General features: G+C 43.6%; 1 protein-coding gene and 1 long non-coding RNA gene across 2 annotated transcripts; one reads left to right on the forward strand and one right to left on the reverse strand.

Moving 5' to 3' along the window:
- Positions 1–12445: 12445 nt before the first annotated feature.
- LOC307032964 (general transcription factor II-I repeat domain-containing protein 2-like) lies at positions 12446–14224 on the forward strand (the record flags this gene model as incomplete). The annotated part of the gene is made up of 1 exon (XM_079671235.1): positions 12446–14224. The coding sequence occupies one exon, from the start codon at positions 12446–12448 to the stop codon at positions 14222–14224; it is 1779 nt and encodes a 592-aa protein (XP_079527361.1).
- A 9788-nt stretch (positions 14225–24012) lies between these two features.
- LOC307032486 lies at positions 24013–24854 on the reverse strand. The gene is made up of 4 exons (XR_013806277.1): positions 24737–24854; positions 24478–24595; positions 24298–24389; positions 24013–24060 (listed from the first exon to the last, which is right to left on the reverse strand). It is a non-coding gene; the product is annotated as an uncharacterized lncRNA (long non-coding RNA).
- Between the last annotated feature and the right edge of the window lie 1497 nt (positions 24855–26351).

Here is a 26351-nt window from a genome sequence, read left to right on the forward strand (position 1 = left end):
GCAATTATCACTGGCCCCGTGTTTCTCCTAATCGATCTCACCGGCCTGCTCTCGTCTATCCCACATGCTCCACTGAGATCCAACATCTCGTTTCAGGGGGCCTGTGGAACTGCCAGTCAGCTGTCCCTAAGGCTGACTTCATCTCTGGCTACGCTTCCCTGCAGTCTCTGGATTTCCTTGCTCTCACGGAGACCTGGATCACTCCATCCAACACATCCACCCCAGCAGCTCTCTCCACAGCATATTCCTTCTCCCATACACCCAGACCCTCTGGCAGAGGAGGTGGCACTGGTCTCCTGCTCTCTCCCAAATGGAGCTTTTCCCTCTTCAAGCTACCTAATTTCACTCCTTCCACCTTTGAATTCCATGCCGTCACAGTAACCCATCCTATACCATTAACCATTGTTGTTCTCTACCGTCCACCAGGCGCCTTGGGGGACTTCTTGGAGGAGTTAGATAATCTCCTCTCACACATCCCTGAAACTGGCCCTCCCGCTGTACTTCTCGGAGATTTCAACCTCCAGATAGGGAAGATATCTGAACTAACATCTCTGTTAACCACCTTTGCTTTCTCACTGTCTCCATCCCCACCAACTCATAAAGCTGGCAATGTCCTTGATCTCATATTCTCAAGGAACTGCTCTACTTCTAACCTCTCTGTAAACCCGCTCCACACATCCGATCACTTCTTCATTTCATTCTCTCTACCCCTTTCCAAACATAACAACCTAATCTCTTCTAACTCTGCTCCTGTCCGCCGTAACCTCCGTTCCCTCTCCCCCTCTACCTTTGCCTCATCGGTGCTCTCAGCCCTCCCTTCCTCTGACTCGTTCCAACTCCTGCCTCCAAACACTGCTGCAAAAACTCTCCTCTCGACTCTCTCATCCTCTCTGGACTTTCTCTGTCCTCTCACATCGCGGCCGGCTCGTCAGTCCCCTCCTGCTCCCTGGCTAAATGACGCACTGCGTGCTAATAGAACCATCCTTCGGGCAGCAGAGCGGAAATGGTGGAAATCCAAACACCATGACGACCTCCTAACCTATCAGGCTCTCCTCTCCTCTTTCTCTGCTTCCATCTCTCAGGCAAAAAGCACTTTCTTTCAAGATAAGATCCAATCTTCCTATTCCAATCCCAACAAACTATTTTCTATCTTCTCCACCCTCTTGGACCCCCCCAAAGCACCTCCCCCCTCCTCCCTTCTGTCAAGCGACTTTGTTAACCACTTTGAAAAAAAGGTTGATGATATTCGCTCTTCTTTTTCTGACTCACCTTTACTCACCGCTGGGTCACCAGACCCTCCCTTCACCCACACACTGACCTCCTTCTCCCCTCTCTCTCCAAGTGAGGTTCTTACCCTCGTTACCTCTGCCCGTCCTACCACCTGTTCTCTGGACCCTATCCCCTCAAACCTCCTTCAGACTATCGCTCCTGATATTCTACCATTTCTCACCCATTTCATCAACACTTCTCTAACTTCTGGTCACTTTCCAAACAGTCTCAAGGAGGCAAGAGTAAACCCTCTCCTTAAGAAACCCACTCTCAATCCGTCTGATGTTATTAACTACAGGCCCGTCTCTCTCCTCCCGTTCCTGTCTAAAACACATGAACGCGCTGTCTTTAAACAACTCTCCTGTTATCTCCATCAGAACAACCTTCTGGATCCGCACCAGTCTGGTTTCAAGGCAGGTCACTCAACAGAAACTGCTCTCCTTGCTGTCTCTGACGAACTGCACACTGCTAAAGCAGCCTCCCTCTCCTCTGTCATCATCCTTCTGGACCTGTCTGCTGCATTCGACATGGTGAACCATCGGATCCTCCTTCGCACTGTCCAAGAACTTGGAGTTTCAGGCACTGCACTTTCCCTCCTCACCTCATACCTCAACGACCGCACCTACAGGGTTACTTGGAGAGGGTCCGAGTCCGACCCTTGTCAATTAACTACAGGGGTCCCTCAGGGCTCGGTTCTTGGTCCCCTCCTCTTCTCCCTGTACACAAACTCGCTCGGGTCTGTCATTAGCCCGCATGGTTTTTCATACCACGGCTACGCTGACGACACCCAACTAATTCTGTCCTTTCCCCGCTCAGAGACCCAGGTCGTCGCACGCATCTCTGCTTGCCTAGCAGACATCTCTCGGTGGATGTCTGCTCATCACCTCAAGCTCAACCTTGACAAGACTGAACTGCTCTTCCTTCCGGGAAAAGATTGTCCCACTCTTGACCTAACAATCAACATCGGCACCTCTGTTGTTTCCCCGACTCAGACTGCAAGGAATCTGGGTGTGGTCCTAGATAACAAACTGTCCTTCACTGCAAACATCGCTGCTACAACCCGCTGCTGCAGATACACACTTTACAACATCAGGAGGATACGTCCCCAGCTGACCCAGACATCAGCGCAGATTCTGGTCCAGGCTCTCGTCATCTCACGCCTAGACTACTGCAACTCCCTCCTGGCTGGTCTACCTGCATGTGCCATCCGACCTCTGCAGCTCATCCAGAATGCAGCGGCTCGTCTGGTCTTCAACCTTCCCAAATTCTCCCACACCACACCGCTCCTCCGCTCCCTTCACTGGCTTCCAGTAACTGCTAGAATCCACTTCAAGACACTGGTACTTGCGTACCATGCTGCGAATGGATCTGGCCCTTCCTACATCCAGGACATGGTTAAACCGTACACCCCAGCACGTGCACTCCGCTCTGCATCAGCCAAACAGCTCGCTGCACCCGCACTGCGAGGGGGACCCAAGTTCCCGTCAGCAAAAACAGGTGGGTTTGCTATCCTGGCTCCAAAATGGTGGAAAGAGCTCCCCATTGTAATCAGGACAGCAGATAGCTTACACATCTTCCGACGCAAACTGAAAACTCATCTCTTTAGACTCCACTTCGAGCGATAGAATTACTAACAAAGCACTTATATACTAATAAAGGGCTGGCTTTCTAAATGCCAGTTGAGTAGCACTTGAAATGTTTGGCTCTATGAAACCTGATGTACTTATATGATTCTGTTTTCTTAAAGGTTGTATCTTCCTGGTCGAATGCACTTATTGTAAGTCGCTTTGGATAAAAGCGTCAGCTAAATGCAATGTAATGTAATATAATGTAATATCCGCCGCGGTGATTGAGCCCCGCGCTGTGTCAGGCTGGGGCTCAATAACAGCGGCATCTGCTGAACCAGAGCCCTGCGCCGTGTCAGGCTGGGACCCGGTGGCGGCAACAGCCGCGAGAGCGGAGCCCCGCGCTGTGTCAAGCTGGGGCTCCCAACTGGACCTCACCATGGTCTCGCCCGCGGATGATGTCCTGGAGTTGGACTACATGGAGGACGAAGAGGATACCTCTGAGTTCCTCCTGTCCGACTCGGATGAGCAAGATGATGATGTCTTCGTGTCATCAGCTCAGGCTGCAAAGCCGGGAGCGATGGCTGCTCTCCCGGGCGATAGCGCACCAGCTTCGCCCTGTCTGAGCATGGACCTGCAGGCCGTGTGTCAACGTGCCGCGTCCAGGCTGGACATCCCATGGCCTGAAATGGCCAAGGAGACCTCCAGGTCTCGCTACGAGGGGAAGACTTTGCCCCACGCAGCGAGGACAAAGAGGCAGCTCCTTCCAGTCTTCCCGGAGATGCTGGATGAGGTGTCGGTCTCGTGGAGAGACCGCCCCTTCAGTAATAAGGCCCCAATCCAGGGTGCCTCCTCCCTGGACTGTGACGGTATGGAGAGGCTCGGCCTGCTCCGCATGCCGCCCATGGAACCGCTGGTGGCAGCCCACCTCCAACCGAGGCTGGCTCTGACACCAACCAGGAACCCCACGCTACCGGTGAAGGCAGACCGGTTCCAGTCAGCGATGACGGAACGGGCCTATAAAGCCGCAGCGTTGTCCGCCAGGGCACTCAATGTCTCCTCACTGCTGACCGCCTACCAGGCGGAGCTCTGCGAGGACCTATCGAGCAAACCTGGGCCGGCCATATGGGACGAGATCGCAGCGATCACGGACATTTGCCTCCGTGTGCAGCGCTGTAAATTCCAGGCCACGGGCAAAGTCATGGGCATAATGGTGGTACAGGAGAGAGCCAGGTGGCTCAACCCTGACCAACCTCCCAGACCGGGAAAAGGAGGATGTTCTTGACATGCCTATCGTTCCCGAGGGTATTTTCGGCTCCGCTTTAGTCTCGATGCAGCGGAGATGTGAGTCGAAAAAGAAGGAAGACGAGGCCCTGCACCTCTGTCTCCCCCGAAGGGTCCAGCCGCTACCTGCGACGGTCTCGCGGCAGTCCTTCGCCCAAGTTGCCTCACGTTCTGCCCGGTTCAAGGTACCGAGGCAGCAGAGGCCACAGCCCGCCCCGAGTCCCCAGCCCAGGCAGGAGACGAGGACGAGCTGGCCGAGGAAATCTCCGGTTTCGGCAGCTGCTGTTCAGGCACAGCCGACTCAGATTTTCGGTCACCAGTCGAGGAAAAAGAAGCGGGCGGCCTGACAGCCTCCTCTCCTCTCCTCGGTGACAGAGCTGGAAGTTCCCTGTTCCCCAGCTCCAGATGTGTTTTCAGGGTGCCACCAGGCCTCCATCTTCCCGCCGCCTCGAGTGATGCCGCAACGCCATCCTCAAGTTCGCGCCAGAAGGGAAACAGACTTAATACCAGAGACAGCGAGTTCTGCTATCTGCCTAAGTCACAAAAACACATGTCACAATTGTTGTTGTTTTCAAATAAACCATTTTTCACTGTCGCATCCAGGCTTCAAGCCGAGGGCGCAGTCCAAAAAAATTAAAAGAAAAACAATAAAAACAATAAACAGTCCTTCACCTGTCCCTCTTTTGAGAGCAGCTACGGCCTCTCTCAAAAGGCGGATAATAGACGGGTCTTTGAAGGCACCACCGCCATGCGCATGCGCAGTGACGACTGGGGTTATAGAGCCGCTACCGTCACGCGCATGCACAGTGCCGACTGGGGTTGTGAAGGCACCACCGTCACGCGCCTGCGCAGTCTCGGTGGGGATTGTCGAAATGGGATACCATCGTGTTCAGACACTAGAGGGCCCCATAATACAACAAATAGAAACTCAGAAGGTAAGAGACGTGACATCTCCGCTGGCTCTAAGGAGCAAACAGTGGGAGATGCTCACAGCGTCTGCTTGGGTTTTCAAGACAGTAACACGGGGCTACAGACTCCAATTCGCTGTTCTGTATTCACAAGCCCGAGGAGAGTCAGCCCATATTCTGGAGAGAGAGATTCTCTCACTTCTAGAAAAGAAGGCTATATCTATAATACCCGCCGAGCAGAGTCAGAGCGGCTTTTATTCCAAGTATTTCCTCGTTCCCAAACGGGGAGGGAACGGAATTCGGCCAATACTAGATTTGAGGGCTCTGAACAAATATCTAAAAAGATACAAATTCAGAATGCTCACTCACACATCTCTGCTGCGTCTCGTGCAACAAAACGACTGGTTTACATCAGTCGACCTGAAAGATGCGTATTTCCACATCCCAGTATATTACCCACACAGGAAATATCTGAGGTTCGCATTTCAGGGGATCTGTTACGAATACAGAGTACTTCCCTTCGGTCTGTCTCTCAGTCCAAGAGTGTTTGTACGATGTACGGAAGCCGCGATAGCCCCATTAAGACAACAGGGTATTCGCCTGGCAACCTACCTAGACGACTGGCTGCTTCTCGCACAGTCGGAACAGGAGGCTATTACGCAGACAAATGTCCTCATAAAGCACCTGCTCAACCTGGGTTTCATAATGAACACAGAAAAGAGCATGTTGTGCCCGGCACAGACTGTACTCTTCCTGAACTTGGTGCCTTTTACAGCCCGCCTGTCAGCGGAAAGAGTGAAAGCTTTCAGAGCTTGCCTCGCTCATTTCCAGCTGCGCAAACATGTTCTTTTCAGATCATGCCTGCGGTTACTGGGGCTCATGGCGTCAGCCATCCTGGTCGTATGACTGGGACGGTTACACATGAGGGAGTTTCAGCGCTGGGTAGCCGCTCTAAAACTAAACCCCGCGCGTCATGGTGCGTGGAGAGTGATGGTTACTGTGAAATGCGTAATGGCACTGCGCCACTGGCTGCACCCGATTTTCTGGTACGGGGCGTGCCTATGGGTGCTGTCCTTTCACGGAAGGTGGTCACCACAGACGCATGTCTGACAGGCTGGGGAGGTATTTACGAAGGTCGTCCGGTGAGGGGTCTCTGGAGCAGAGACCTCCAGCGGTCGCACATAAATTACCTGGAGCTTTTAGCGGTGTTCCTCACCCTAAAACGCTTTCTGCCTTTTCTCAGAGGACACCATGTCCTCGTGAGGACGGACAATACGACCACAATATCGTATATAAACCGACAAGGGGGTTTGCGCTCTCTCCAGTTACACATGTTGGCACGCAAACTGATCTTGTGGAGCTGCGGCCGTCTCCTCTCTCTGAGAGCGACGCACGTACCGGGTGTGATGAACCTCGGGGCAGACCTGCTGTCCAGAGGTGTACCACTGTATGCAGACTGGACTCTACATCCAATGGTTGTGAGCCAGCTGTGGGTGGGTTACGGCCGAGCCGCGGTAGATCTGTTCGCGTCAAAAGAAAATGCTCACTGTCAGCTTTTCTTTTCAATGCGCGATCAAAACGCACCATTAGGCGTGGACGCGCTCGCGCACATTTGGCCTCCGGTCCTCCTGTACGCGTTTCCACCCCTGGCGCTGATACCCCCAACTCTGGCCAGAGTGAGGGAACGGCGACACACAATGATCCTGATAGCTCCGCACTGGCCTGCAATGTACTGGCTGGCAGAGATATATCAGCTGCTGTGCGGTCAGCCGTGGCAGCTCCCCCTACGCAGAGACATACTGTCTCAGGCGGGGGGGATGATCTTTCACCCACACCCGGAGCGCATGGCCCTATGGGCCTGGCCCGTGAGTGGTATAATCTGAATGCAGTGGGTCTCCCGCAGAAGGTGATAAACACTATTCAGAGTGCGAGAGCTTCCTCCACTAGGTGTCTTTATGACTGTAAGTGGAGGGTGTTTGAGGACTGGTGCCTTCAAAAAGGGCACACCTCTTTTCAATGCCCTGTGGGAGTGATGTTATCATTTCTACAGGACCTACTTGATAAACACAGAGCTTTCTCCACGATCAAAGTGTACCTGGCTGCTATTGCTGCATGCCATGTGGGTTTTGAGGGTAAGACGGCCGGCCAACATCCTCTGGTCTGCCGTTTTATGAAGGGAGCTCGCAGGCTCCTTCCTGTTTCCAGGTCACTGGTGCCCTTATGGGACTTGACAGTGGTTTTAGATGGGCTCACTCGAGCCCCATTTGAACCCCTGGAAGAAGCTGACATGAAGCACCTGTCACTCAAGACAGTGCTGTTACTGGCCCTGGCATCCACCAAGCGAGTCAGTGACATTCATGCGCTATCTGTACATCCTTCATGCACTCAGTTCGCCCGAGGGTTAACGAGAGTGTTGCTGAAGCCCAACCCTGCCTTTATACCTAAGGTGGTTGGTTCATGTACCCCCATTGACATTGAGGCATTTCCTCCGCCGCTGTGTCCCTCCGGGGAACAGCAGCCGAATTTGCTATGTCTAGTCCGTGCTTTACGCACTTATATGGACAGATCAAAAGAGTTTCGTCATAATGACCAACTCTTTGTGTCCTGGGCTAACCCTCAGAAGGGCAAGCCTGTTACTAAGCAACAGCTCTCTCACTGGATTGTGGAGGCAATTGCTTTGGCTTACACGAGTCAGGGTCTATAGGCACCTTCGGGTTTGCGTGCTCATTCGACTCGTGGTCTGGCTACATCCTGGGCTTTGTTCAGGGGTGTTTCCATCCAAGACATTTGTGCAGCGGCGAGCTGGTCCTCGCCGCTCACTTTTGTCCGCTTTTACAGATTAGACGTCTCTGCTCCCAGTGTGGCCCATGCAGTGCTGGGCCCCCTGCTGAGTTAGAGCTCTAACTGTTCAATTCTGGTTGGGTTCGGTGATTTTCGAGATAAGCTCGTCTGGCAATACGGGAGCTACAATGTCCCATAGTGAGACATTGAATGGAGTGTTACGAATGAGAACTATAGGTTACTTACGTAACCCCAGTTCTCAGAGTAACATGAAGTGAGATGTCTCACCAGACGGCCCTCCTTGCTATGGTGAAGCGAGAAGAGGTGCTTATTTTGAATGATGCATGCGGCGTAGCGCAAGCTACTTATAGGGGGTAGATTCCCTGACGCTGACGTCAAGATCACCAGCCAATCAGGATTGGCGTAATGAGATTGATGCTTCTGTTTGCTCCGCGATGAGGCGCATCCCATACTGAGACATCTCACTTCATGTTACTCTGAGAACTGGGGATACGTAAGTAACCTATAGTTTTTACTATGGGAGATATTTCCTATGCATGGCCTCAGATTAGTAAGCTTTTTAAAATAATGATCCAACTTGGATGTTTTAATGGGTATTGGGTACATTTTTGGTCATATTTGTATTAAACTTTATAGCCGATAGTAGCCTATGACAAGTGGTGACTATGTGGTTAATATTGTTGAATTGTTACTTTGATGTACTCAGTGTTAGGGCTTTACACATTACAACAACGTTACACTGCCAATGTCTGTCTTTATTATCTGACCCTTTAAGACAGGGGTGGGGAACCTCCGGCCTCCGGGCCGTATACGGCCCGCGAGACCATTTGGTACGGCCTTCGGGGTAATTTATGAACACACGCAAAAAAGAAAAAAATTCAAGAAATCTAGACCGCAAAATAATTAAACAAGCTTGTTTTTCCTGGCCAAGGTCAGGGTCCTTGAACACAACACGAGCCTAACGTGTCATCACGTGGTATATGTCTCGTCTGACTGGATTGTAGTTCTAACGGAGAGCACCAGAATGCGGCTCCGGGCCGGGACTTCACAAATTGCAATACCCATAAGGAGCTGTACACATGCCACAGTTTTTGCGTGGCTGTGTCTTTAGTTGAAAGCCCAGTGGCGATCTGTCATACTGATCATACAGTCAATAACGTTGTTGTTATTAGCATCTGGTTAGCTAGCTATGCTAACGAACATAAGAAGCTTTTTCTCCAACCAGTGAGGTAAAGCCACATCTTTATATGATCATTATAGTTATAGAAAAATAAGAGAATAAAGTAAACAGTTATACAATACTAATATGACAGTAAAAAAAAGTTGTTATTAATAAACAAGAATAGAGTTTAAAAGGGAATTGATTTGTAAAATATCCATAAAGAAACAAATCTGCTTACAGTTCTGTTTCATATGGGTGTTGAGAGATGTATCCATAGATCTCTTCATGTTGCTCTCAAAGTGCACCAGATTGATGCTTTTAACTTCAACATTTAAAAAAGATCTTCATGGTGGTGCATGCCCCCAAACCCCCCTAGATGAGGTTAGATCCGCCCCCCCCCCCACCCCACTTAAATCATGTCCACATGGATATGAAACTAAATACATTTGCACACATCTTGTGTCCATATCTTTCTGTTTTGGTGGTCATGGTGCATGAATGCGCGGGTCATGGTCAAATATCTGGATTAAGAGGTTGCTTTTTCTTTGCGCAGCATGAAAGAAACGCGAAATGAATGGGCTGTGATTTGAGTTTTTTAAGCAGACGTTGAGTTCAATAATCTGTACGGCCCTCGAAGGATGTTGTAAAAATTGAAATGGCCCTTGAGAGGAAAAAGGTTCCCCACCCCTGCTTTAAGATGTCCCTTACACTACCAGTGCTTTTCGGAAGAACTGTTGTCCCTCTCCCGATCCTCAACATAGGTTCTAGTTAGTTATGAATTATATTAGACATCCAATATCAATCTCTGTTATAAATGACTGGAACCTCAGTTCAAGCTAATTATTTGATGTGTAAAGACAACTCTATAATGTAATAACATATCAAGTGGGTATCAGTAAATATTTACAAACATCAGTTATGTACAAAATCAAGTTTATTACTATTTTGGTAAGATAAAAGAGCATATGTAGCAAAACAAAGGTTACAATATATGATAATGCACATTACATGACAAAGTAAAGAAAAGAGGTGCTGCAGCACAGGTAATATGAGAAAAAAAGTAATTTTTCAACATTAAAGCATGGAAACATGTCACAGTAGAATCACTCATTTCAAACTCAAACAAGCTTAATATGTCCGCTTTAATGTAAAAACTGCACACTTAATCAAATCCAGACGGAAACATCGACATGTTAGCTCGCTGTGTTAGCGTGCTAGTGTTGTGCCTGTCAGCTAGCTAAACACCACGGGTTAGTTGTTAGACTGCTTTGTGTTTGGTGTCACTTTACTACCTTTTTATTCACTTAAAACAGTCAGATTATTAAGTCAGAATGGCTGAAGGGAGCTGTGAAAATGAAGAACCGTAAAGGCAGATATATGGACACATTATGAACCTGAAAATAAGCATGATATGTCCGCTTTAACTATAGAACTGCATAAGGGCACCAAGTAACTTTCCACAAGTCAAGTCCCTTTTTCTGCGTCATCTTAATCATCTGAGCTGTTGTCACTTTGCCAGTCTTTTTCTTCTTCCATGTCCTCGTCTTCCTCCTCCACCAGCCTAGGACTGGGTTCCAGAATTCCTCTGTAGGCGCCTGCTACTGTCTGCTGTTTGAGTCTGAGGTTATGCAGATTTCTCCTGAGAAGACACATAAGGCCCTTGTACCCCTCCTCTGTGATTCCATTGGGATAGTGTTAAATATGTTCTTTATTCTCGCGTCCAGGAGAGAAGCTTTAAAATGAGACTAAATGGAGTCTCTGAAAAGATTCAAATGGGATACTTTAATTAAAAAAAGGCGCGGTAGTGTTAGACAGAATATTGTTCCGGCAGAAAACAGCTGTGATCTGGTTCTCCTGAGCAAGAAGAAGACAGCGGATCTCTCCTCCGGCGCTGCTATATATATCCTCTGCTGGCTCCTCCCCGCCAGCCGGCTCACCTCGTCTCCAATGTCCGTTATTGCATTTAAACAGAGGATAGGTTCTTTTCACATTCAATATATGCTTAACACGCCGTTTCTCCTCATATTCCCTTTCATCACTTTTCATTTAACACATTCTAAACGCTGTAATCAATACTCTAAACAATACTTCTCGGCTCGTTTGGTTTCCGGTCATTCCGGATGTTGCCACATGCTACTCTCGTCTGTAAACAATAATGTATTCAAATAAACTGTACTTTCATTTAATATTCAACATGGTAGTATCTCGACATCTATCGTTGTAGTGTTAAATCAGTAGGTTTCGGTTTTCACCACACCAAGTCATTTCGCTTCTCAATTCACCTCTTTAGGAAATCGTATATTAGCCACATGCTACATGCTAACCGTAGATGAAGGATTTTCAGAATAAAAGCTTAACTGCTTGTGCACAAGAATTTCTGGTTTTTCAGTATAAAAGAGCGTTTAAACTGACGGTATGTTTAAGCTACATTATACCATCAAAACATTGATTTTAATTTCTAACAGTCCCTCCTTACACACCTAAAAGGTGTGTATAATACTGAAATCAATGAGTTCTTCATCTGAACTTCGCATAGTACATATCTCATATTACAAACATACAATCTAAATGGAATGGTTCAATAGGCTTAACTTTACAAAAATACAAAATAAATTATTTGCCTGGTTCAAACCTAAAAGTTGTCCCTTGTGTATAACTTCTAGTGTTTGCATTCAATATCATTCTTCAAAATAGCAGCAATGGCTTGGTATCAGAACATTTCTTCCTCCCTCCTTTCACAGAAACCGTTCTCATACCACACTCAGTGTTAAGGCACTTGTTTTTACAAAGTGAAAAGAAACAAACCATTTTAGAATAGCAATGATTTATACAACATGAAATCTACCATATTAGAATAGTATAAAATAATAAAGTCAAATAAAATGGACTATCTTAGAATAGTGTAAAATTAATTGGAATAATAAAAATATTAAAAATATACTATCTTGGAATAGTATGAAGTAAATTGAAATGGATTCACTCCATTTTAATTTTGCTCACTTCTTCACATGATTTCATCATTTAAAGAATCACATCGGCTGGACATTCATTGATCAATCTCATCTCCGAACATCCATATCATTTAAACCAGGGGTGCTCAATACGTCGATCGCGATCTACCAGTCGATCCCAAAGGTATTATTGGTAGATCGCGTGACATTAAAAAAATTGACGTCAACCTATCATCCATCCCGTCTTTTGATTGATATACAGGGCAGCCAGTCAGATGACATCTGAATTTTGTCTGACACTTAGGTCACTGCGCATGAGCAAACAACTGCGCTAAGTGCTAACTAACTAGCAAGCTTGTCAGCGAGTTACGGCCAGTTTTCAGCCTTTGGTTTTTTCTCTCAAACCTATGAAAGGGTATAAAAATGAGTGAGGTAGCTGGACCAAGTAAGAAGAAAAAAACGTATAACTTTCATACGGAATGGGAGGAGGACTTTTTTTTCACGATGACATTTTCCAAGTGCGTTTGCCTCATCTGCCAGTCTACCATAGCAATACCAAAGAAGGGGAATGTGGAGCGGCATTTTCGGACTGTTCATGGAAAATACGACACCGACTTCCCGCCGAAAAGCGAGCTGAGAAAGAGAAAAGTGAAGGAACTGAAATCCCAGTTGTCCGGACAGCAGTCATTTTTCACGCAACAAACTTCAAAAGCGAAAGCCGCCACCGAAGCATCGTTCCGGGTGAGTCACATCATCGTCAATAACAAGAAGTCCTTCCAAGACGGAGAGATGGTAAAAGAGGCATTCGTTGAAGCAGCTGACTCATTGTTCCGAGACTTTAAAAATAAGGCAGAAATATTATCTTCGATCAAAGCTCTCCAGCTGTCAAGAAGCACAGTTACACGGCGCTGTGAAGCCATGGCTGAGGATTTAACCCAGCAACTTTGGAAGGACATTGGAGATTGCGAGTGTTTCTCACTGCAGTTGGACGAATCAACGGACGTGAGTGACACAGCCCAGATGTGCATTTTCATTCGTATGGTGTTTAGTGATATCACTACAAAAGAAGAGCTATTAACAGTACTGCCCATGAAAGAACAGACGCGAGGAGAGGACATATTTCAGTCGTTTAAAAACTTTATCGCGAAAACTCAGCTCCCAGTGTACAAATTGATGTCTATCACCACGGATGGAGCACCCGCAATGGTTGGCCGCTTGAATGGATTTATTGCAAAGTGCAGGCAGGACGATGCTTTCCCGGACTTCCTAAATTACCATTGCATAATCCACCAACAAGCGTTATGCGCTAAAATGCTCAACATGAAAGAGATCATGGATGTTGCAACGAAGATCGCCTGTTCTATTCGCGCCAGATCTCTTCAAAGAAGGCTATTCCGTGCACATCTGGAGAATGCTGACTGCGACCACTCTGAGTTGTTGCTACACACTGACGTGAGATGGCTTAGTCGAGGGAAATTCCTGCAAAGATTTCGAGAGCTCTGTCCGGAGATTAAGGAGTTTTTCCGTGTAGCTGGACATGCAGAATACACGCAACTAAATGACGGTCAGTGGCTGTTAGACTTGGCATTTTTAACCGATCTGACCAACATGTTGAATGACCTTAATCTACAGCTGCAAGGAAAAGACAAAACAGTGATCAATATGATCAGCTCGGTTAATGCTTTCAAACGAAAGATGCAACATCTCTCCTCAAAGCTGCAGCGCCATGATTTGGCAAACTTCCAGAACCTGGCGTCAGAGCTGGAGATGCAAAGGAAGGCCTGTGTGCAACTTGACACTGCACGCTACACAGAGCAGATTGACAAATGTCTGTCAGAGTTTGACAAACGCTTTCAAGACTTTTCTTTGCTCGAGCCAGTCGCTACATTCATGTGCTATCCTTTTCGGGAAGATGCTGAGGTTGATTCACTCGCATCAAAAATTGCAACACTGTTTCACCTGAACTCTTCTGTAGTGGAAGATGAGATTTTGACACTACAAGCTGACATTGAGCTGAAGTCCAGAGCTCATGGACAGTTCTGGAACTTACTCACAGAGGTAAAGTACCCCAACATGAGGAAATGTGCTACCTCCTTGACAGCATTATTCGGCTCCACTTATTTATGTGAGTCAGCCTTTTCCCACATGAAGATCATCAAGTCCAAGTACCGTTCCACCATGACTGATGAACATTTGGAAGTGTGCTTGAGGCTGGCTGTCAGCAGTTACCGTCCGGACTATGCATCCCCGGCTGATTCAATTCAGTGCAAGTCATCAGAGTAAACTCGGGTAATGACAAAAAATGTACATAGTTAATTGTGTTGTGTTGTGCAATATTGGCTCATGCGATATAAAGAATCCTCAATATATTTATAAATAAATATATGTTTTGCATTTTTTGTAGTAGGTAGATCATTTTGACTTGATCATTTTATAAGTAGCTCTCATGCTGAAAAAGTGTGAGCACCCCTGATTTAAACTAACTCATCATTGTCATCCACATCTGTATACGGGGTGGGTCGTCTTGTTCTGCTAGCATTTGTAACCGTCTCCTCCTGAGAAATTTACCCTCCCTCCTTTCATACCATTTAAGGTATGAAAGTAATATGTTCTCTAGAAGGGGCCGTCGTGATCAATCGGTACGTTCTACTCTGGGGTACGGCATTCTAGACAGTCATTTCTGGGAGAAGATTTTGGTCAGTTACAACAGTTGTAGAGTTTCATCACTTAAAAGTTCCTACTCAGTACCTTTGGGTGGTCTGTTCTAATGCAGTGATAGAGTCCCTGAAATGGTGTGAAAACTTGTGGAATATCAATAACTCATTATACCAATTTATTTTCAATTATGGTCTACTTAAATAACTATGCTAACCCCTTTTACAGTGTGTGGAACCTTGGGTGCCCGAGCATGTGATAATTACTCCCTCCTTTAACAAGGATTTTAAAAACAGAAGTCATTTCATTAATGGTTTGTAGTTTAATTCAGGAATTTACACCTATGGCAGATATGTTTCTCCTTTAAATAACATCTCTAAAAGTCAGGTCATCTGGTGAATGGATGACCTTTAGGAGCTGGTGGCGCTTGTCTTTTAAAACTCATACTCTGGTGCCGTGCGCTCCCTCTGAAGCTGCAAGTAAGATTTAAAACATCTGCAGGGTGGGTTGAGCGACCCCTTCTCCCTAAACGATGTTTGTTGTAACAAATATGCACCATCACAATGAGTGATCCAAGGCCCCGCATGTATTACTCCCAACTACATTAGTTTTTTTTTTTAAATTTAACTTTGCTTTCGCTCTTTGCCCAGTGTCATTTTAAAACTCTACATCTTGGACGAAAAACAAATGTTATTTCCACCTTAATCTTCCCTCCTGAGGTAATAACCATGCTACAATGGAGAAATCAATACTCTAGATTGGAATACCATCTTTGGCTTGGTACTAGCTCTACCTTTAACATTTTCCATACAAATAAAGATTTGTCTGCTTTTATAGAGTGGTTACTAAAACCATCCCTTTAAACTGTAGGTCTATACTGTAACAAGTTCAATCTTCCCCAAATTCACACATGAATAAAAAAACTCTTAAAGAATAATTTGTTCATATGATGAAAAGATTGAATAATATGTTCTACCCTCAGTGTGTTTTTAGGGTTATTTAATAGTTTCCTCTTTTTTCTTTATAAATTCACCAATTGATTAATTCATGGCTAATAAATCTTTTTCTTTACGTATTTCTCGTTGGTGAATAAGTGTGTTTATGTGTAAACTCACTCACTCCCGTTTTCCTTCTCTCCCCCTCTGGTTGTCAAGCCACGACCCCCTCACATTCTGCCGGACCATGCCAACTCCTCCGTTCTTTCCTCTCCTCCGTCCACCTTCTCCTCAGTCCATCTGCTCTTGGATCCTTCCGCTGTAACTCTTTTCAGTGTCCCATCTGCTTTGCTTTTCATCTCCTCCTTTACAGTCTCTACTTTGTTGCATGGAGGGCGTATTCCGCTCTCATGTCCCACACTCTGCTCTTGTGCCCAAATCTTGTGGCTCAGCTTGGAACTTCATGTCCTGTGGGGGACCGATGAGAGTGTGCCTTTTTATGTCACCTGGTTTTGGTTCTTGGTGCCTCAGGTGGAGATAGTTCTGGATGCAGCGTTGGAGTTGTTGGTTCAGCTCTGGTTCTCTGTCTGTTCTATGGAGGAGGAGGAGTCTTCCGTGGTGAGGTCTTTTGTCTGCTTGGACGATGGGGTCGTAGCGTTCTGACAGGCGGAGAGAGAGAGAGAGAGAGATCTCGGGACGCATTATCTATAGTTAATTCTAACACACTGAGGTAAAATAAATCCAACCTTTTCCACTCTATTTTCCTAATCTTACTATCCATCTTAGTTGTTAAATGTCATCTAAACACAATTCATGTCTACTAATAATTTGACCATATCCCTAAACATTGCCTTCACCCACTGTAACATGTTTATTCCAATTAACTCTTTCAGGAAACCATTTTCTTCTATACATTTAAATACATAGATGTTTCAAGCACCACATATTTCACACACTATAAAGGAACGTCTCCATATTTTCTCCATCACTTTAAATCTCACTGTTATTTAGAACCTTAGTAACTTTTGTGACTGGACATATCTGCAATGTCGCCACTATCTGCTGGGGAATCTTGTTCATAGAGTTTGTACGTACAAAGCTGTACTTGTGGGTTAGTAGCCTGTGTCTAACAATCATTTTCAATAATTGTGCTCAGGTCACCGATCGGTTGTTCATAGCTTAACAGGGGGTGTTTCTGGTACAGACTAAAACATGGATCCAGTGTATTTAGAGATTCCCCTAATCTGTTAATCCCCATCACTTACATATCCCAAACACTTAAACCCATCTCATCATTTGATACAAGAACTGCATATAAGGGGGTGAATCATCTTGATTATAACCGCCTCTTGTTTGGGACCGAGTATTTCTAACTCCTCCTCTTGTTGCTCAGCTGATCTTTTGGCTCTGGGGATAAGTGAAAGTCTCTGAAACACAGCTGGAGTCTTGTTAGTGATGTGGGCATTCTATGAGTGAACTAATGGATCCATGTCTTACATAATATTGTACTCCCCTTCCAACCAGAAAGGTGCCAAGTGTAATGAGCACAATCAACAATGCTATTCTGACTCTTATCCCTAGGGGACCCCACAATTGGTTTGGCTTTGTTCTTGTCATCATCTCTATTTTATCCCTGGTTGTGTCCGTTACAGAATTTAAATAATGAGTTCAAAAATAACATAACAAATTGGACTCTTTTTACAGATGTAAAACAAAGAATAGGTTTTCACATTAATGTACAATCTATAAACATCTATAGACAATTTGTCTTTTGAGCTGTTTCTATCTTTATCTTATTTCTATTTATTGTTTTGTTCCAGCTCTGCCAAATCAGTCCTAACTCCCAATAATGTTCTGGAAGTTGCCAGTGAAGGGTGACAATGTGTGAGGTGGTGTCAATTTGCTCCTTTTTCTTTACCTTTAAACCGGAGCGCGTGTGAAGTTTGTTACAACCTTTCACGCTTCCGTCCACCGGGGATGAGCCCACTGTCTTTTGTGAACTTTCACCCTCACCCAATCACCTGGCCGAACAGGAGTCTCTTCTGGTGTCTCGTCTGGTATCTCTGTAGTTTTCCTAGCCTGCTGTGTAGACAAAACTTGCATAATATTACTCAGAGTTCTGACATATTCATCCACTTCTATTTGTCTAATATCTCAAACTGGACCACTCCCTCCTTGGAGAAGGCCCGAGCTTCGGCATACCTCTTGTTGACTACATGTTATTATTTATTAACTACAACGTCACTGAAATCAACATATCTGTATAATCATGACACTCCCTCCTTTAATATTGCAATGATTACCCTATTCTGAACAGGACATGTAAAACCCATAACGTTGCATTAAAGAAATATAACTTCTCCGTGTACCCACAAGGGGTACAAAAATATCGTATGATTTATGGTTTTCTGATGGTATAAATGCATATTCACTATAAAAAAATCAGCAATTAGCACTTCTAATAGTTTACTTGTTTCAATAATGGCTTTTGTCATGGTATTATGCATCATCGTTGCTGCGAAAAACAATACCTCTGGTGTCGCTAATGCGTCTCGATAACTCTAGGATTAGAGGATTGGTTGACACTGCTGAACTAACATATGATAAAATAATATTTCTCCAAACTGGAGGGAAAATATGAACTATTCTCTCAGAGAGTGACCTGCATGAAGGGCTGGTGCCCCTCACTCAAATGAGATATTGCCTTACGCACAACACCACAAATCAGTAAAGTTACTCAAGAATAAATAAATAAAGACTGATTCTTGAAACTGTTGTAAAAACCCTACAACTTCTTCATCCAAGCTCTCAATCAGTGTTATGTTATTTAATCTGCAGCTCACGCCTTAAAACAGATACTTCAGACCGATTATAAAATTGTGTTTATGAGAAAAAAGTAATCTGACTCCATAAATCAAATAATTGTTTGATTAAAAAACTGCACTTCTGGCTAACAATAAATGAAGTTCCCCTTTAAACACAGCCCCGGTCTTCTGACGGGGTCCATCTATGTACTGGCTGGAAAATGTTGGGCCAGTCTCTGTCGCTCCGTCACAGTTCTCCCGCTAACAGTCACTCTCTAGTTCAGCTGGGTTCTTGTTGACTTCTTCACTGGTTTGAGACAAGTGACCCTATCGGACACCTCCCTTTGTAGCCAGACTTCACCACAGCAGAATCGAGTTTCTGTTTTCAGGTCTGGACAGCTTCACGTCAGGTGTATCGCCGCCCCTTGCATATTTTGGGTGGAAGCCCGTCTTCTTGACCTCACTAGTTGTGTGGACACAATAGTTTTCTGTGTGGGGGAACAACATCACTCGTAATGTATTTTCCTTCTCATAATTACAAAAATAGTCTACTAAATGTTCTACTCTGCTACTTCTAATCTGTGGATGCTCTGTGTAAATGCAATATTCTACTCACTATCTTTTAAATAACATTCAACCTCTCCCTCCTGTGGTGACATATGTGGCTCTATGTAGCTGGATTTCCAAATACTCGTTCTCCAGTGGAGTCCTCCCACACTCCTTCACATCTATTCAGGAAGGCATACATGTCTTCCCCCGGTTCTTTTCTCAGGCTGTTGAGGGCATGTAAACTCCGTGTTGTTGGGTAGATGTGACAAATAGCAGCCCAATAATTCGACCTGATGTAGTTGAATGGAGTGTCATCTGGGTCATTTGTGCAATTGGCCTCGGAATCTATTGCTCTCACTTCAAGTCGTCTTTCAATCCGTCCGAGCAGGGCCCTCATGTATCCCAAGCACAGGTGGTCCTGGGCTGTGTATCTCTTCAGATCATTCACCCACTTCTGACCCTCCTTTCGTGAGTGGAGGTAGCTTTGACACTAATGCTTCCATGTCCCTGTGAGTCCATGATTTGTATTGAAATCCTCTTCCAGCCGCTATCAATGGCATGGAGGTATATGCACCGGTTCTTCGTTCTTCTTGTTCTCTCCGTTGTCTATCTGCAACAATGTCATTATGGGCTTCAACTGACTTTCGTCTCTCTTCAATAATGTCATTATGGGCTTCAACTGCCTTTCGTCTCTCTTCCATTCCTCTGTTGAGTTCCTTTTTCATTATTCTGCCGAGTTCTTCCACATGTAAGCTGTTTGTCAATCCTTGGCTGGCATCTTCCAGATGGAATACCAGACTTGCAACCATAGCTTTTCTTTTTTCAGCTCTGTTCATAGCAATGTTTACAGGTCCATACCAAGAGGGTTGTCCGGCTTTGATCCATGTCCTCTGTCTTTTACTTGAAACTGTTAAAGCATCGGATCTGATTTTTACCCTTTCCTTGATATCTGCAGTTGAGCCTGGCCCTGCGTCTAGTCTCAACTTAGTTTGTTTTGGTGACATGTTCTCTAATTATTTATGAACTTATCAAAGATGAAGCACTAATCTTCTGACTAGCACCTTCGTTGCTGTTCGTCCGAACTTTAATTTTTCTTTTTCTTTTTTTTTTGCTCAAAGTTTTATTATTTTTATAGATTTTTTTTTTTTTTTTTTTAAGTTTAAGGTAAAATATTAATAAAGTTAATTAATATATAAAAAATATGCAAAATTAAAATATGGAATGTTAAAATAAAGTTGTACCGTGTATGGTTTTGACTTTGAAATATGAATTTGGTTCAAATTCACAATGTTATGGTGTTTCCGCTATTTGGGTAATAATTCTGTACTACCACCAGAGTGCGCTATTTTAAATTCCAGCTTAATCCACTAGGGAATAGCTGTTTCAAAACTGACTCGTTTTTAACAAGGAGAAACTTAGTTTCCTCAAAAATATCTTTAAAATAGGAATTTACACTATGGTTAAACAACAGAGCACATAACCGCCAAAACACATTTGCAAAGAAGAATATTCACAAAACCGCCAATACACATTTACCAGCAGAAGTACTTCCAATAGTTCTAACTCTAACAAGAAGTATGATGTTCTTTAGAAGATGGAATGCCTAGCCTCAGTGTGTTAAAGCAAACTGAGTACTTCAATTAGCATTTCATGAAATGGTGACTGCCGTGTGGCTCACCGTGAACATGAGGTCAAGACAAGATGGCAACTGGTTTTCCAACCTTTGACCTGAAGAACAAAGGGATTTGAGAAAACACCTGGAGTTGAAATTGGTGAGGTGATATTTTGTCTAGTAAATTCAACACACAACACTGTAGTTTAAAATAACATTTCTATTTAGTTTACAATGATAAATGGGCCTCATACCCTTACGTCATAGCCCTCTACCCATGTACGTAAATGTTTTTACTTTAAGAGTCTGTTTAAATGGGCCTCATACCCTTACGTCATAGCCCTCTACCCATGTACGTAAATGTTTTTACTTTAAGAGTCTGTTTAAATGGGCCTCATACCCTTACGTCATAGCCCTCTACCCATGTACGTAAATGTTTTGACTTTAAGAGCCAGTATGGTCATCTCTTCTGTTTAAACACGCTATTTATGGGACAAATAGGACGCTAATCAAACACAATCAGAAGAATATCGTCTATCTAACGCACGAATGTCGCACTTCCTGCCGTAATCCACAACGCAATGTCTTGAAAAACAGAAATAGAGTAACCACTGAAAGCTTCAAACTCCTCAGGCCTTTTCCTTGAAAAAGGACTTTTTTAAAACAGCCTCACGCTGTTGTTACACAAAACACTCACTCCAATAACCTTAGCTTCAAACTTTGGCTGTGTCTTTGCCTCAAGCAGTCCCGACTGCTTAATGGCCTAAAACCATTCACGTAAAACGCAACAAAAGACACATATAGTGATTGGCCTCTAGCCGACATGTACTAACAGACAAACGAATAGCATGCAGGGTTAAATAGAAAAAAAGAAATTGAACTCACCCTGCCTGTAACAAAGCAACGCCACGTGGTATGATACTAATATTGATCAATTTAGGCTTGTTTTAACTTAAATTGCACAGCTATTTTCAGGATCCGCTGGCCGCCGTCAAACACACAGAACTAACATTGTCCTAGATTAACTATTGAAGAATTCGATATAACAGGTTTCTCCTTACCTAGTTGATTTGAGCTCTCTGTGTGTTGAACGGATGCCAGCGGGTCCAGCAAGCAGCCTGCTGTAGTCTCTCCCGGTTTTGCGAGCTCCTGGCTGGCTCGCCAATTGTTAAATATGTTCTTTATTCTCGCGTCCAGGAGAGAAGCTTTAAAATGAGACTAAATGGAGTCTCTGAAAAGATTCAAATGGGATACTTTAATTAAAAAAAGGCGCGGTGGTGTTACAGACAGAATATTGTTCCGGCAGAAAACAGCTGTGATCTGGTTCTCCTGAGCAAGAAGAAGACAGCGGATCTCTCCTCCGGCGCTGCTATATATATCCTCTGCTGGCTCCTCCCCGCCAGCCGGCTCACCTCGTCTCCAATGTCCGTTATTGCATTTAAACAGAGGATAGGTTCTTTTCACATTCAATATGCTTAACACGCCGTTCCTCCTCATATTCTCTTTCATCACTTTTCATTTAACACATTCTAAACGCTGTAATCAATACTCTAAACAATACTTCTCGGCTCGTTTGGTTTCCGGTCATTCCGGATGTTGCCACATGCTACTCTCGTCTGTAAACAATAATGGATTCAAATAAACTGTACTTTCATTTAATATTCAACATGGTAGTATCTCGACATCTATCGTTGTAGTGTTAAATCAGTAGGTTTCGGTTTTCACCACACCAAGTCATTTCGCTTCTCAATTCACCTCTTTAGGAAATCGTATATTAGCCACATGCTACATGCTAACCGTAGATGAAGGATTTTCAGAATAAAAGCTTAACTGCTTGTGCACAAGAATTTCTGGTTTTTCAGTATAAAAGAGCGTTTAAACTGACGGTATGTTTAAGCCACATTATACCATCAAAACATTGATTTTAATTTCTAACAATAGCCTACAAGTTATATAGCAAACATATAAATTGTGAAAATTATTCAGAGAAAACGTATTTAGGTCAAGAAAGACTAGAATGCAGTCAGACTCAAATAAAAACAAACAGATGGATAAAATCTTCTTTAAAGTGTTTTTGCCTTTGCTGGTTTGAAAAACATTGGCTTATGTATTTTAAAGTGAATAAATCCATGTGGTTCACTTACTTCCTGTCTGTGAAACTGGGGCCATCAGTGTCTGGACCTTTGATACAGAGTCCTTGAGTTAGTTACTGACAGTGCTGCATTACATTACATTACATTGCATTTAGCTGACGCTTTTATCCAAAGCGACTTACAATAAGTGCATTCGACTAGGAAGATACAACCTTGAAGAAAACAGAATCATATAAGTACATCAGGTTTCATAGAGCCAAACATTTAAAGTGCTACTCAACTGGCTTTAGATAAGCCAGCCCTATATTAGTATTGTTAGAAATTAAAATCAATGTTTTATGGCATAATTTAGTTTAAACATGCCATCAGTTAAAATGCTGATTTATACTGAAAAAACAGAAGTTTTCGCGCACGTCTGATGTCAAGCTTTTATTGTGAAAATACTTCCGGTTAGTTTCCGCTTGTGATTAGAGTTTATTTTGAAAAGCTATTTCGGAAAGGATCTCCGAAATACCAACAGTAGCTTGACTTCAGGCTTTACGGAAAACACGATTTATAGCCGGTAAAATGTGTTAAATGAAAAGTGATGAAAGAGAATATGAGGAGGAGAGGCGTGTTTATGTACATGTTGAATGTAAAAGGTCTGAATCCTCTGTTTAAACGCAATAACGGGAGTGATTAAGACGTGGAGGACCGGCCCCCAGCTGCGCCAACCGGCTGACAAGGAGGAGCCAGCAGAGGAGATCTAGCAGCTGGAAACGAGGGGCTCGCTCTCTTCTCTTCCCTAACGAGGAGCGGATCACAGCTGTTTGTCTGACTGAACAATATCATGCTTGTGACATACCCGCGCCTTTTTTAATTAAAGTACCCAATTTACCTTCACAGAGACTCCATTTAGTCTCCTTTTAAAGCTTCTCTCCTGGGCGGGAGAATAACGAACACAGTTTACAGTATATAAGTGCTTTGTTAGTAATTCAATCGCTCGAAGTGGAGTCTAAGGAGATGAGTTTAATCAACACAACCAATAAATGTCCCAAAATGCTTACCATTTCGTCTGTAAAGGTAGTGCTTTTTCTGGCAAATGCTCACAAAGAGTGCTTCTATTGAGATCTGCAAACAACCAGCATCTGCAGGACTGGCTGATGCACTTCCTAAATGAATAAGATAAAAAGAAGAAAAGAAGTTTCAAACACAATCAAGGTCTGTTATTTGCACATCGCACACTAACAGGCACACTAACAGGCACATTAGCAGGCACACTAAAGGACAAAGTTTAATTTGGACAGCATTATTTCGTTTTTATGAACCGACTCCATTTATGTATACGTCAAAACAGCATTGTTCTTACCTTTACTGGCTCACTGTTTGACATCATCAACCCACAGTTCTAGCATGTCATCAGAGCAATTCAACTGGTAGGCTACTGCATTTTCTTCAGGCTCTCAGTTACAGCCTCTGTCTTTTCTGCTGTCTGCAAAATAGCAAAACAGAATCATGCCATTTTATAAAATAATTCAATGAAAATAAACCAAATTATGCATTGTAAGGAGGAAATTAACACAATAACATATTTAATGAATTTCGTAGCTCTAGTCCTGCACCACTGCAATGTCTATATGGGGGTGTAATTTTTGTATATATTGGGTGGACTTAAATGTCAAATTTTACAGCTTAAAATAGTTATCTCCATTTCAATACACAACCATACTTTTTTGAATCTAGAAGACATGGCAATGTGGAGGCCATTCTCTTTGCGATGATTCCAGCCCATAGCATGGACTGTGAGCATGTCAGTTCTTGCTGTGAAGAAGAATACATCTCATTACAATGTTATACAATATAAATGTGTACATTTACAGGAAGGCAGGGCCCAAACAAGTTCACAAACCTGACTTGGCCATGTATTTAGTTGTTAGGCCACATCTGGATAAGAAGCTGTTTACTTGTTCCACTTCTTCACCAAGAGTGGTGCCGGCACCCTCCTGGTTCCGTGCATTCCAAATAATCTAAAGCATGAGGTAATCAATGTTGATGCAAATCTCAAGGTCAACAACTCATAACTTAAAACATTCTGTTGGATCAGTTCAGACTCATGTGTAGTGGTCAGATTTACCATTAATTGTTGTTTAAGTCATTCAAATCCTCACCTCGCATTTGGTGTTGTGGGCTTTGGCATGCATCACAGACAAGCAATGTCTCATTTCCTTTAGGGCTGAAGATGAGGCAAGGCTTCTGAAACTTTGTCAAGATATGGTACATACCGACATGTCACGTCCATTGCCAAAAGTGAGGCACTCTGGAACTCTTTTTGGAGAAACATCGGATAGGCAAAGATTTCTCTTCTATGCTTATTTAAAAAAATAAAAATAAATGGTGAGTACAAAGCATATTGAAGGTAAGGCTTCAGATTATCTACAAATATTTTAATTGAAAATGATCAAGACAACTACCAACCTTTGAGAATAAATCCATGCCTACACACAGCAATTTCAACACCTTCTTCATCTAACTTGTTGGCTCGCTTAGAGGTCTCCCTTGCTGCTTTCCAGTGAGATTCCCCACACATTGCCTGTCCTGCAGTCTACCAAAGTAAATCGTTTTTAGAGAATCATTATCAGAAGTTATTTCAAAACACTGGATAGTGGGACCAACTGACGGTATTATCAAACATGTAAACTATTACACACAAGTGTTTTGTGCTCGACTGCCAGATTCACCTGGATATGCAACTCCCTGGATAATAAGAAACCTGTTTTGGGATAATTGGAAGGCTCCAAATGTGTAATATATTCTGGATTAGAATTTAGCTGTTTTTTCAATCCAGTTTTACAGCAATAATGTTTGACAGTTTGACCGCAGTGCTAACCTCATCACCCTGTCATCTGGTCTCAACACTTCTGTCCCATCTCCCCAAAAATATGAAGGCAACTGTGTTACTACTATTTTAACTTCTATTAGTTATTAAGAAAGGTGAGATACATTTTGCTCTGCTTAATTTAAAACTCACACTTTTGACATCCCCTCGAACATCCTCCACAAAAGTGGAAACCTCAGAGTCTTGGGCTAAAAACACTCGGTCAAAGAAGCCTGGCTCTTCACTCCTATAAGAAAAGGAATTATAGATAACCACTCTAGTTACAAATTGAACATAGTAATAATAATAATAATAATAATAATTATATTTAAAGCACATCTTTCAAAACAAGGTTATAAAGTCTAACAGAAATATTTTAGATTCAACAGCTGTAGTTTTAACAGCTATATAACAGGACATAACTATAGCTACTAATTGCTCCTGTGGGGATTGTCCACTGTACTGAATGTATGTAAGTCGCTTTGGATAAAAGCGTTTAACAAATGACATGTAATGTAAAAAATAAATAAAAATAGCAATCCCAATGTCAAATTAAAATACAAGGACTAAGGACAATTGCTGTGTCAATGTAAAAAACTTACTGGTTTGTTTTCTGGAAACTGTAAAGTTTCCTATTGCCATCTACTGAAACAGCCACCATTTCAGGGCTACAGGCTGGACAGACAAATGGCTCTTTACCCAGAAGTTTATTCTCTTCAAATGTGCAGTACACATACTGCATAAAGCTTCTCTGAAAAGCATCTGCATTCACCTTGCCAGTCTGAAATAAAAATACATTATATATGTTATCATATTTTGTATCATATCTCGCTCATCCATATTCGGCCATAAATATATTTATTATGATAATACATGTATTTGTCTTTCAGCTTCACATTTGTACTTAC

The sequence above is a fragment of the Notothenia rossii genome (assembly GCF_949606895.1).
Source record: "Notothenia rossii genome assembly, chromosome: 3".
Lineage (NCBI taxonomy): Eukaryota > Metazoa > Chordata > Actinopteri > Perciformes > Nototheniidae > Notothenia > Notothenia rossii.